This window comes from Zonotrichia leucophrys, chromosome Z (assembly GCF_028769735.1).
Source record: "Zonotrichia leucophrys gambelii isolate GWCS_2022_RI chromosome Z, RI_Zleu_2.0, whole genome shotgun sequence".
Taxonomy (NCBI): Eukaryota; Metazoa; Chordata; class Aves; order Passeriformes; family Passerellidae; genus Zonotrichia; species Zonotrichia leucophrys.
This window is the reverse complement of record NC_088200.1, coordinates 7719963-7732829: the sequence shown is the minus strand read 5'-3', so window position 1 is coordinate 7732829 and position 12867 is coordinate 7719963. Positions and strand designations below refer to the sequence as shown.

Here is a 12867-nt window from a genome sequence, read left to right as displayed (position 1 = left end):
TGAGAGGTGTGGCATCCTTGGAGGGGATGGCTCTGAAGAGGCACAGGAGTCTAGAGGACATCAGGTGTGAGCAAGGCTGCGGGGGCTGGACTTCTGTGGCTGGAGTAGTGAAGGTTTGCCAGTAGTTTCAGATGCCTTTCCAAAAGCGCCCAAAAGCTGGGGAGTAGTGGAGAGGCGTTTGGGGTGTGCAGAGATGTGCATTGGCATGATCACCCTGGCCTCGTGGATTATGGTCGGATGGTTGCTAGGAGCGGATCATGGGATTTGAAGGTTCTGTGCCTTTGGGCCAAAGAGGCTGTGGAGAGGAGTGGGTGTTTGTAGCCTTGTGTGTCAGCGCTCTCCAGGCACGCTGCTGAAGTCGCACAAGGCGAATGCTGAGAGCCCTGCCTGAAGAATGGAGACCCCAGGCCAGTGTAGGAGAGGGTGGAGTTTGAGACCCTCTTAGCAACCTGAATGTGTCCAAGTGGATGACACATGAGGAGGCGAATGCATGAGTCCAGAGGGAACTTTGAGGTGGAGTTGGTAGGCCAATGTGGATAGGTTTTGAAACCTGGTGTCTGTCAGTGGAAGTGCCCAAGAAGTGGGAGATGAGAAATAGAACTCCCTGTCTTAGACAGGGAAAAGCAGAAGAGTGTGGGAGCTCCGGAGCAGTGAGGCTGAGCTCTGTGTCGGGCAAGAAGATGAGGCTGCTTCTGCGGGAGACTATGCTAAGGCCAGTGGAGAAGCAAGGGGTGATTGGGAGCAGGGAGCATGGCATTCCAAAGTGCGGAATCGCCATTCCTGGTGGTTTTGGTGCTGTTCTATGGTTAGGGCTCCCCAGCAGTGGTGGAGAGGGGCGAGCAACGTGACCTTGTGTTCCTGGCTTTGTGCGAATGTTTGACAGTGTCGCGCATGACATCCTCGTCTGTGCGTCAGAGAGGCATGGATTGGATGGATGGAGCAAGGTGTGGTTAAAGCAGATGAGGTGCAACGGTGGTCTTCAGCGGCCTGCGGGTGTTTATCTTTTTGGTGCTGTTTGGTGGTGTTGGCCAAAGACTGGCAGTGTTTGTGCTCAGAGGCTGGTGCAGGATGCTGCTTGGGCAGGGGCCATGGAGAAGAGTGGTCGGGGGCTGTTTGGAGCAGGGCTTGGAGTGTGTGTTGGGTGGAGATGGCTTTCCCCGGTGGCAAAGAGTGGTTGCAGTGCTGGAGAGAGGAGAGGCAGTGGAAAGTGTTTTGTCATAAGTCTTTATTTGTCGTGGCACAAACAAGTGAAGAGGTAGAAAAATAAATACATAAATAATGAGATAAATTATATAAATAAAGAAATAAGTAAACATATCAGTCTATAAATAAGTGGAGGAAGTCTTTTGTGGTTCTGAGTAGGAGCAGCCGAATGGCTGGAGATGCAGCGGTTGAAGGCTGCGGGTGCCGTGCGGCTGCCTCAGGGCTGCGTGCGGTGCCAGGTGAGAGGAGGCCCAGGTGGGGTTGGAGGTGGCTTTGGGGCGTAGGTGTGTCTGGGTGTGTGGGTGTTGGCGCTAGCGGCGCATGGTGCGTGTGAGGTTGTGGAGGTGCTGTAGAGAGGCACGAGCTTCGAGGCGGACGTGGTCCCAGGCGCAGGCGCTGTGGTTGTGGGCGTGCAGGAAGAGGTGGATGTCCCTGAAGTACTTGTTGATGGCGAGCAGCGGGTTGCGTGGTCCTTTGAAGGGCGCGGCGTTGTCGGGGAGGCATTGCTCCAGGTGGTGGATGTGGTGCTGCAGCTTGTTGAGGAGGTGGTTGCGAGCGTGGCTGGGCCAGTGCTGGCGGGTGCTGTTGGAGCTGAGGGTGTGGAAGAGGTGCTGCAGGATGCGCAGGGCGGTGGCGGCGGCTTGGTGCGGCTGCAGGTTGTTGTGGAGCAGGCTGGCGGGGAAGAAGGGCGGCTCTGTCAGGTGGCAGGGCTGTGTGTGGCCGACAGCCATGTCCTGGAGGAGGCGGAGAGCGTCGCCGGGGAAGGTGTCCTCGTGCGTCCAGAGGTGTTGGCAGGCCAGGCTGCTGGCCAGAGCGGTGAGGAGGAGCAGGAGCGCCGGGGCGGCGTGCGGCAGGCGTGGCGCTGAGGCTGTGGGCGCCGGCATGGTGAGTCTGCGGGCGCTGTTGGGTGCTGCTGGGCAGGAGGAGCCTGGTGAGGCTGGCTGGTGCTGCTGGTGGCTGTGCTTGGGGTGCCTCCGGGTGCGGGGCTTTGTATGCAAGGCAGCTTTCCCTTCATCGCTTTCTGATTGTCCGGAATTTCCCTCCGTGTTTTCTAGCCTGTACTGGTTGTTGGGATGTCCATGGCTTGGTATGGTGTTTTAGTTCTCTTTTTGTACATGGATGTGGCGTTTCGTATGTTCGATTTAGGGGAATGATGTCCCCGCATTTTTACCACATGCTTTTGTTGCTCTGATGTTTTGGGTTTTTTGTGGTTTTCTCTTCTCTCTGGGTTTGTCTCTTTTTCCTCTTGTGTTTTTCTGAATTTCCTTTCTTGCCCTGAACAGGACGCTCTGAGTCAGTTGCAGTATAGTAATTTGGGCTTTAGTTTTTTTAAATTGTATTTGTGATTTTGAGTAGCGCAAGTAACATAGTTGGTTTGTTTTGAAGGGTTCTAATATCAATCTCTGTTATCTCCTCTAAAGTCAAATATTTTGAAGATATTTAAGATTGTGTTTCCTGATATATAATTACACTGATCAGGACATGCCAAGTTAATTGTGGTGTAAAAAAAAGGAAGTGGTGGTTTTGGGAATTTACGAAGAAGTAACTGGTTAATTTCTATTAAGGTACTGTGCTGTTTAAACTTTCACTGCTTTTTATGCATTTGCGTCAATAATTTTATTCTGTAAAATTTCATTTTCACACCTTAACTGTATGGTTTTTCAGCACAGACCGTCTACTAGTGTGCATACATATTCCTCCCTTGAGTGGGGACATATCTGTAGGTTATTGCTTGAGGCTGAACAATAGTCATCTGATTAATTGCATTGTTCTCTAGCCTATTATTAAGCTTTTTGAAGGATTTGTGCAGTGGAATACTCTACATGTAGTTGCAACTGTCTGTGTCACAGATAATTCTGATTAAAATTCTTTGATTATTGCCATGATAGATTTGTTTTTACAAATTTATTAATTTGTTTTTCTCATATAAATATGTTTCCTTTATAAAAGTTCAAATAAATATGTCCATGATCTTACACGTCAAGTTTTTATGAAGACTCATTTACAGTTATATAATTCTTTAGAGATGAACCATGTACCTAATATGGGATTTGGATTGTATTAAACTGCCTCCAGACTTCTCTGAGAAGGAGTTTAGCCTGCAAGGAGATACTTTCTGAACCTCAGTGGGAAGACTTCCCTGATAAATGTTGTCCAAAACTTCCATTCTGCCTGGGACACTTACCAAGTCTTTTTGTAGTTCTCCATTAGGTTTTTCTGGGTTTTTGTTCTACCATATGGTTGTTTTCTTTGTATTAATATGAATAAAATATTTATTTTTAGTCTTTGATAGAGTTATAAAATAGTTTATTTCTAAGGACCTCAGGATTTCGTCAAGTCATTAAGTTGAGGAGGTGGCTCTGGGTCCAAGCACCTGGGCACTGAATGTTGATGAAACTTCTGCAGTGTCTTGCTTCCCTTTTGCAGTTTGGCTTTCATTGTGGTGGAATTGAAGAAGTCTCATCTAAGCTGTTGCTTTTGAACAATAAAAGATTTTTAAAAATTAATTTTATTGGTTTTTTTTGCCCTGGATATCCCAAGTGCAGTGTGATGCTGAGTGGAGGTGGTATCAGAAGAGCCTGCATCCAGTGATGCTTTTAGATATGTCCTAAGGAACAGATATCACTCAACTTCTCTAATCCCTATTCTGGTGTTTAATCACCTGAATACAAAAAAGAATACAAATGTATTTCTTCTTTCATATTGGAATTCCCTGTATTCCAGCTTGTCATCACCACCGCTCCTGTTTTCATCATAGATTGGTTTAGTTCCTCAGCTGCCTCAGAAAATACAGAACCAATGAGGTCCTCATTGCTGACATCATAGGGTGCTTCTGGATATGAGCATCAGGAGGACAGTAGTACGAATGGAAGGTCCATCTTGAAGGGTCCTGGTCCTGCTTTGTACCTGAATATATAAGAGAGCTGGTGGAAAGCTCACCAAGCCACTCCCATAATTTACAGCAGTCCTGGCTAACCAAGGAGGCCCCAGGCACCTGGAGTGTGGCTAGTGTAATGTTTGTCTTCAGGAAGGGTCAGAAGTAGAATCTGTGGAGCTTTGGGCTGTCAGCCTGACCTCTGCTGGGGAAGCCATGGAGATCTTCTTGAGTGCCCATCACATGGCACCTACAGCAGATCCAGGAGATCAGGCCCAGCCAGCGTGGGCTTGTGAGAGGCATTACTGCCCAACCCAATCTCCTACGACACAGTGACCCTCTTAGTGGATGAGGGAAAGTCCAAGGATGTTGACTTCCTGGGCTTTAGAAAAGTCTTTGACACTGAATCCCATAGAATTTTCCTGGAGATACCAGCTGCTTGTGGCTTAGGTGCTCTCTTCTCTGATTTAAAACTGGCTGCTGGCCTGGCCCAGAGATTGCTGGTGAATGGAATCACTTGCAGCAGGCAGCTGGTCACTAGTGGTGTCCCCCAGGGCTCTGTACTGTGCTGTTTTTTATCTTTATTGATGATCTGAGTGAGGGAATCAAGAGCCCCCTCAGTCAGTTTGAGTCAAGGCCCAGCTGGGTGTGAGTGCTGATCTGCTGGAGGGCAGGGGGGCTCTGCAGAGGGATCTGCCCAGGCTGCATCCACGGGCCAGGGCCAGTTGTGTGAGGCTCAACCAGGCCAAGTGCTGGCTCCTGTCCCTGGGTCACAGCAGCCCCTGCAACTCCAGCTGGGACAGCATGGCTGGGAAGCTGCTGAGTGGGAAAGGCCCTGGAGGTGCTGGTTTCCAGGGGCTGTACACGAGCTGGGGGTGCCCAGGGGGCCAAGGAGGCCAAAGGCCCCGGGCCTGCGTCAGCCATGGAGGGGCAGCGAGAGCAGGGCAGGGCACATCCCCTGTGCTGGGGCACGGCTGAGGCCACGCCTGGAATCTGTGCTCAGCTTTGTTTGCTCACAGCAAGAAGGACACAGAGGGGGCTGGAGTGTGTCCAGAGAAGGAAACAGAGCTGGGGAAGGGTCTGTACAGTGAGTCATATGAGGAGCAGCTGAGGGAACTGGGCAAGTTTAGTGTGGGGAAAAGAAGGCTCAGGCAAATCTTATCACTCCCTACAACAATCTAAAAGAAGGTATAACCATGTGGGAATCGGCTTCTTCTCCCAGCAACTAGCAGTAGGAAAGGAAAATGTCTTCAAGTTGTGCCAGTGGAGGTTCGGGCTGGATATTAGGGAAAATTTCTTCACTGAAGAAGTAGTCAAACATTGGAACAGGCTTCCTAGGGAAGTGCTAGAGTCACCACCCCTACAAGTGTTCAAAAATTGAGTAGATGTGGCACTTCATGATATGGCTTAATGGTGTTTGGTGAAAGGCTGGGCTTGATGATCTTGGAGGTCTCTTCCAACCTTAGCGATTCTATGATTCTGTATTTGGTCCTCTTCTTTTCTCACTCAGCTGAACAGGAAGTGATCATTTATGTTTGCACAGAGCAGTGATGCAGTGGTAGATGTTGTTGAGCGCAGGAAACAACCTCTTTGTCCCATGCTGACCTAGGGAGATACTTCTGGGTCGTTGGCTGGAGGGTGAAGGAGCAGCGGGTGCTGGTGATGCATGGGCAGTTTCCTTCATGAGAAATGCTGTGCTCGTTGGGTTGGACCATGTTGAGTGAGGGTGTTTGAGTGATGGATCTCTTTGCTTGCTAATGATGTGTTGGGGTGTAGAAGGACAAGGATAATGTGCTCTGTGTGCTGCAGCAGGTCCCCATAGCCACTGGGATGTAAGCACATCCAGGAGCATCCTGGACTAGTTGTGGTGGCCATTGCAGAGCACTGAGCTGTTCTGGACATCTCCTGTGGGTTTTGTCTCTTTTTGGTGTTTCTTGGGTGCAGTTGGTAGCGCTGGAGTTCTGTTCCTTGTCCAAATCTCTGCAGACCTTTATGGATCCCCTCCTTGATTCTTTGAGGTGCCCCTTGTCTATGCCACCCTGTTTCTTGCGAAGCAGTGTTGTGGCATTGCAGAATGGCTGTGGAGGGATGGTGGCTTGGAGGTGGCTTTCATGTCTTGGCATTATTGAAGGGTCTAGAAGGGAGAGCGTGGTGGTGGAAGAGGAGGAAGTGTGCAGAGTAGGCATCATGCCATCTGGGGCAAATGGGTGCTCCAATGGTCTGGCAGCTGTAAGAAATGCCTGGGGGCTGCAGAACCAGCATTCCCTGAGAAGGGTCTGCTATCCACAGCCTTCGACCCAGGCAGGAAGCATTGGCAAGACGGGCTGGAGGAGGGAGATTGATCCCCTCACAGCCTGAAGAGTTGTTATCTTTGCATGTCAGGTATAAGCATGAAGCATAACGACCGCAGCTTTGCTTTTTCATTCTTTTCTGCTTTTACAACAAGTCTTTATTACTAACAAAAGAATAAATAAATAAATAAATAAATAAACAACTAAGTTAATTAATTAAATAAGTAAGTAAACAGAGTTTTGTAACAAATAGTGATTGGAATAAGAGTCCCACCATAGTTCCCCGTGTCCATGATCCCCTTCCGGTTCATCAGGTGAGGTTACAGTCCCAGATGAACACAGTAATTCCACAGGTAATAAGTACCATCCATATCCCCAGTGCTTCACAGCTGTCCATGGAAGTATAGCACAGAAATTTCCTCTTCCTTCCACTCTAGTGGCTGTAGTTTGGGTGTGGGCTGTGCCACAGCCTGACCCCAGTGTCACCACAGTCACACCCCTTTCCCCATCAGCTTCTCAGTCGGAAGATGTGTGACTGGTCCCAGGTGATCCCAGCCTGGGCTGCTGCCATCACCGCTCCATCTGAGGCCACTGGTGCTGGCTGGGGATGGGTGTTTGCTATCCGTGGGCTTAGTGGGGTCCAGAGCAGCTTGGTGCTTCATTTGCCGTATGAGTCTGTCCACATGCTGGAAGCAGACAAGAGCTTCGAGGCGGACGTGGTCCCAGGCGCAGGCGCTGTGGTTGTGGGCGTGCAGGAAGAGGTGGATGTCCCTGAAGTACTTGTTGATGGCGAGCAGCGGGTTGCGTGGTCCTTTGAAGGGCGCGGCGTTGTCGGGGAGGCATTGCTCCAGGTGGTGGATGTGGTGCTGCAGCTTGTTGAGGAGGTGGTTGCGAGCGTGGCTGGGCCAGTGCTGGCGGGTGCTGTTGGAGCTGAGGGTGTGGAAGAGGTGCTGCAGGATGCGCAGGGCGGTGGCGGCGGCTTGGTGCGGCTGCAGGTTGTTGTGGAGCAGGCTGGCGGGGAAGAAGGGCCGCTTCTGGAGATTGCAGGACAGTGTCGTTCTTGGAGCCATGTCCTGCAGATGCTGGAGTGCATTCCCAGGATCGTGGGTCCGCAGATGGTGGCACGGGAGGCCGGTGGCCAGAGCCAGGATGAGGAGCAGCAGTGCCAGGGTGCTGTGCCGCCGGTGGGGCTGTGAGCATCCAGGTGCAGCCATGGTGGAGCTTCGGGCACTGTGCAGGAGCCTGCCCTGGCTCGGTAGTCGTGGTTGCTTTGCTTGGGATGCTGCTGGTGGTGCAGTTTTATATGCCCAGGTCCAGGCTTTCCTTTCATCACCATCCTCTTGATAATTTCACTTTTCCGTTTTCACTTTTGTTTTTTCTGTTTGCTTTCTTCTGAGAGCTTTGGTGCTTGTCACTGGCCAGGAGGGGACGCTGCTGTGAGAACGGGAGCTGGCACTTTCTCTGGGCTGCTGCCAGGGGGAAGCCTGGCTACTGAGCTATTGCAAGAGGCGAAAGTGTGGCAGAAGTTTTCTGACTGGCTGTGCCAGGGATGTGTTTCAGGACTGTCTTTTCATCTGTTTTGTGTGTTGCCCTTTTTGGGGGTTTATTTAAAAATTTTTCTATGTACCAGCATCTATTTTTTTTCATATTGCATGCTCTAATATGATTAGTATATAATGTTTATTTTGCATGTTAATTAGTGTTTTCTTATATTTTTCATTGAAAAATATTGTTAGTCTCTCAATCTTTTTAAATTCTGTTTAAATGTGTATATGTATATATGTTTTAGTACTTTTTTACTGTGGTACCTGCAGCTTTGCTAGTGCAAGAGTTTTTCCTCTCCCTGCAAAAACTTGCATGATATTTTTGGAGCCATCTCTCATACCCCTGTATCCAGGATTAATTACCCTTGGTATGTTGGTAATTAGAAATAAATGCACAGATGTCACAAAGGATTTTTCATCAACTATTCATGCAATGTTTGTCCTTTCTGGATTTTGGGTTTTTTTTTAAATTGTATTGTGAATTCTTTGTGAAAATGTGGCACTGTTAGATGGTCTGTGAGCAGGAAGAGGTGGGAATATTTCTCTTTCATGTGCCAGTCTGCTTTATGTGAAAAGTGAAAGTGGGCAAAGGCCCAAGTGTGAGTCGTCACTGCTTCCTGTGTAACTTCCAGCAGCAGGAGATCCCCGTGTTTGCTCAAAAAGCAAGAATGGGATTTTCTCCTGAGATTTCTTTTTTAATTTAACTCAACTAATGTGCTTGCTGTAAAATCTCACTGGATTTTTTTGTTGTTTGGGTTCTTTTGGTGTGCATTACATTGGGATATGCTGTCTTCACTGTTCATCTGTTGCAAAGATCTTACAAATGCGTCAGCTGGTGTGTGTGGTACCCAGTGAGCTGCTGGGTGGAACTTAAATCTATTTTGTCTCATCACTTTCCCTTTTTTCATCCTTTTCTGCTTGCTTTTTGAGCCTAATTCTGATATTTCACTTTTGGCTTTAGGCAGCTTCTCCTTTTGTAGGTCAGGAGATGTCTGTGACGTTTGAAGAACAGAGTGTCTTCCCTGATATTTTCCTTTGGGCCAGCATGAACTGCGGCCTAACTGCCTTGCACTTGTATTTTCTAATGAGTTTTTAGTTTGAATGTGCGTATGCACAAGTAGGATATTCAGTGCAGATGTGGTTTTCCCCTGCCCGAGGTGGAGTGAGAATAACTGCTACCCTTACACCCTCTTCTCATGCAGATTTGATTATATTTTGTCCAGTTTGTATAGGGGGAAAATGTTAGTGTGCCAGTTCATATCAGCTGAACTGTGTTTACATGTCTTCTCTAGATCTTCTTTTTGTGGCATTTTCATCAGAAGGTTATGAGAGTGCTGCCTTTGAATAACCTGCTAAGACTTCTAATGTGAATTTAGTTGTGTTTTGTCAAGTGATTCGTGCTGGAGTTCCTAAAGGGGGAGGGAAAGGTTGGTGATAATAATGACACCATTACAAGTTACAGAAAGCACCTACAATACTAAAACTTTGCCACATTATTTTGTGTTCAGTGATGGAGGATTGGGTGTAGGAGACAGGGAAGGGATGCACAGAAGTGGAGCAAGGTGGAGATTGCTGTCCACGCTGAGAAAACATTTGAGGCACTATGGCATTTGAGAGAGGGGTATGATAAAGGAGGAGAATTTTTCAGTATTTGAAAATGTGTGGAAATTGATACATTACTACTTAAAGCCTTATCTGTTTCTGGATTGGAGGTGGTGAGGAGTAGAACATGAAAATTAGGAGGAAAAAAAAGATAACCAGACCCACAGGTGAAGTTCACATAGACATAGAAGGGCAATCTTCTTGCCCTTTTTCCCCAAACTGAGGTCAAAATACTGCTTTGGTTTTGCTAGCATGTCCTGTCATTTCAAAGTGCAAGCTTTCTAGTGTTGCTTACCTTCTTGTAGAAGACCTAGAAGAATGATCTGATGCAGTGGTTTCCACCTTTTTTATGCACCCTATTGGCAAAAAAATTGTGAGCGCTCGCCTTCAGTATATTTTTATTTCCGAATTACATACATACACCCCTGTACTAATATATATATATTATAAAACATACACAAAGATAAAAATGAAAAAAGGAGAGAAAGGTTAAACAAACACTGTTTAAAAATTCTCTTCGGTAATATTTATCAAAGGTACGAAATCCATTTTCTTCCTGCAACCCAATGGGTTGGGATACACACCCCACTTTGGAGACCATGACCTGAAATCTCCTGTAAATAGTTTAAATAAATTTTCCAGTCATCCAATAGTAACTGTTTTTCTCTCTCTTTTGATGCTTTTGCTGGTTTTGTAGCTGACATATCCACTTTTAGAACACAGGGCATGGTACAAGGGCAAAACCCTTAGACTTACATCTATGTTGTGATTACAGTCCTGGTCTGACCCCAGGCGTTTGAGTGACAATGCTCAGTTCTCTTTCAGGCAGGCTCACTGGAAGATGACAGTTCAGAGCTGGAAGCTGTGTGGGAAATCACTTAGTTATTGCCTTTAACTTACCATTAAGAGATTAAATATTTGTGTATAACACAAAAAGTGTCTATAAAGTAGGTTTATTTTTAGCTTGAGGATCCAGGTAAATTTTCAGCTCTGCTGCACAATGTAAGGTCAGCTTCCAGTCAAACCTCCTTTAGTTCTTACTTTTAGAATTTTCTTCTGTGTCTAGTAGGCGGTTGATGTGTCCAGCTGTGTTCCAGTTTCCACTATTAATAAATGGTGTTGTCTCTTCCAAGGATTACTATGGAATTACATTCCCGGCTCCTGCAACCTTGACAGGCAGAGATGGGAGCCTTGCTAACAACCCATACTCAGGTGAGTGCTAGGAAAAATGACAATGGCAAGTGAGAAGTGCTGGTTTCTCAGTGCAGGTCATCCTGCTGTTGCTCAGACAGGAGTTGCTTTTCCCTTCCCTTTTCCCAAGAAGCCCTTCCTTGTTCCTGCTCTCGCTCTTTAGCTGTCATTGTGCAAAGATGATATTAATGCCATCCCAGATTTCATCCCAGTGGTTTTCACCCACTGCTAGTTGATTACAGCTTTAAACTGTAGCCATAGGCATTGTAGTTCTTATAATGATGGTATTAAGTGCTGTCATACTTCCTAGTAACGAGCAAAAAGGAATACTGGTTGGGAGTGAGGTAGAAGGGATTGATGTATGTCACCTCCTTGGTAAACATGTGAACATGCTGCTCTGTAGGCTGCCAGAAAGTGCAAGTGTTTGTGAATTTTCTGCTTCATTATCGCTTCTCTTGGGAGGCTGTTTTTTGGTTAATAACTGAATTTCCCTTCCTGCTTCTTCAATAAGGTGGCCCTCGATGCAAGCCTTGCTTTCCTGGCCTTCAGCTACTGTCTTCAGAACTTTGGTGGTGTGAGGAACTGGACATCTTAACTAGTCATGCTTGATAAATAAACAGACATTGGCAAAAATATGCCCATCACTGCCTGTAAATCCTAACCTGCTTTCAGTCCATGAGCTAAAGCTTAGCTAAACAGGTTAACCTCCAGGAGAGTCACACTTTAACCCAACAACCATTGGCTCTCTGGCTATTTACCATGCTTCTGCTTTTAGCATGTTTTATTGCAATGATCTGATAGTAATGAGTCTGCTCAGACCATGTGAGATAGGTGAGTATTGGCATCTCTCTTTATCAGTGGAGTAGCCACGGCACAGAGTTCTGTGCCACAAACAGGCAATTTCCCTGTGGCTGTCAGGAACAGAGACTGGGTGAGGGTTTCCCATAAACAACTGCAGGCTTTCAGGTGTAGGATGTGTCCTGCTCTGTAGTTGTCTGCTCCTGTTCAGAGGATATAAGTCCATTGAATTCTCCACTTTTGCAGTATCTTTGATAGCTTTTCTGACCAGTTCTTTCTTTCACAGGTGATGTAACAAAATTTGGCCGTGGAGACACTGCCTCTCCTGCTCCTGCAACCACGCTGGCCCAGCCGCAGCAGAACCAGACACAGACTCACCACACGACTCAGCAGCCCTTCCTCAACCCGACCCTGCCCCCAGGGTACAGCTACACCGGGCTCCCTTACTATGCTGGGATGCCCGGTGTTCCCAGTGCATTCCAGTATGGGCCAACCATGTTTGTAAGTGTGACAGCTTCAGCTGTAGTGCTCCCTGCATGCCTCTCCAGTTTTGCTTTCTCCAGCCCAAACATTCCACTCCTCTTGGAATTATAGGAAGGTTTGGGTTGGAAGGTATCATCCAAGACTGTCTTGTTCCAATCCCCCTGCTCTGGGCAGGGACACCTTTCACTGTCCCAGGTTGCTCAGAGCCCCATCCAACCTGGCCTTGAACACTTCCAGGGCTGTTGGCCATCCACATCTTCTCTGGGCAGCCTGTCCCAGTGCCACACCACCCTCGTGGTGCTGATTATTTTCTTTATATCTAATCTAAATCTGCCACCTTTCAGTTGAAAACACCTGCCCTTCATCCCGTCACTACAGGGCCTGGTAAAATGTTTTTCCCACCTTTCCTATAAGCCTCCTTTAAGTGGAGAAAGGTCACACTAAGGTCCCCCCCGAGCGTTCTTTTCTCCAGGATGAACAGCCCCAACTCTCAGCCTGTCCTTATAGGAGAGAGGAGCTCATCACCTTGATCACCTTTGTGACCTCCTCTGGATCTGCTCCAACAGGTCCACAGCTTCCTCATACTGAGCACTCCAGAGCTGGAGTCAGTATTTAGGTGGATTCTCATTAGAGTGGAATAGAGTCAGCTTCCCCAGTCTGCAGGAGATCTCCAAAAGCATTCAATGTGAGAAAATAGCTGCAGTCTCATCCAGAAGAAAACAAAATATTTGACAGGCCAGAATTCATGGACCCCTGTACGAGTTTCTGTACATACCTGACAGCTGCATTTTGTGGGCTTGCTGTTCTTGAAAGCCCTTATGAGTCCCTGCAGAGTCAAGGGGGGACACAAAGCTGAGTCAGTGAGCTGAGAGCCTGGATG

General features: G+C 47.5%; 3 protein-coding genes across 16 annotated transcripts in view; 1 reads left to right on the top strand and 2 right to left on the bottom strand.

Moving 5' to 3' along the window:
* The window catches only part of UBAP2 (ubiquitin associated protein 2), a 119843-nt gene that overhangs the window by 101812 nt on the left and 5164 nt on the right, over positions 1–12867 (top strand). For 9 of the 14 annotated variants that reach the window (XM_064735236.1, XM_064735234.1, XM_064735240.1 and 6 more), the window contains 3 exons: positions 10649–10727; positions 11218–11280; positions 11791–12005. In XM_064735236.1, coding sequence (XP_064591306.1) covers positions 10649–10727; positions 11218–11280; positions 11791–12005 — 357 coding nt within the window. The remainder of the gene's footprint in view (positions 1–10648; positions 10728–11217; positions 11281–11790; positions 12006–12867) is intronic. The other 5 variants (XM_064735238.1, XM_064735237.1, XM_064735233.1 and 2 more) reach the window with 1 other exon arrangement.
* Positions 1465–2087, bottom strand: LOC135459800 (interferon-like). Its single transcript, XM_064736160.1, has one exon. It carries the CDS (start codon positions 2085–2087, stop codon positions 1515–1517), a length of 573 nt encoding a protein of 190 aa, XP_064592230.1. The 3' UTR covers positions 1465–1514.
* LOC135459301 (interferon-like) lies at positions 6861–7589 on the bottom strand. Its single transcript, XM_064735145.1, has one exon. It carries the CDS (start codon positions 7581–7583, stop codon positions 6861–6863), a length of 723 nt encoding a protein of 240 aa, XP_064591215.1. The 5' UTR covers positions 7584–7589.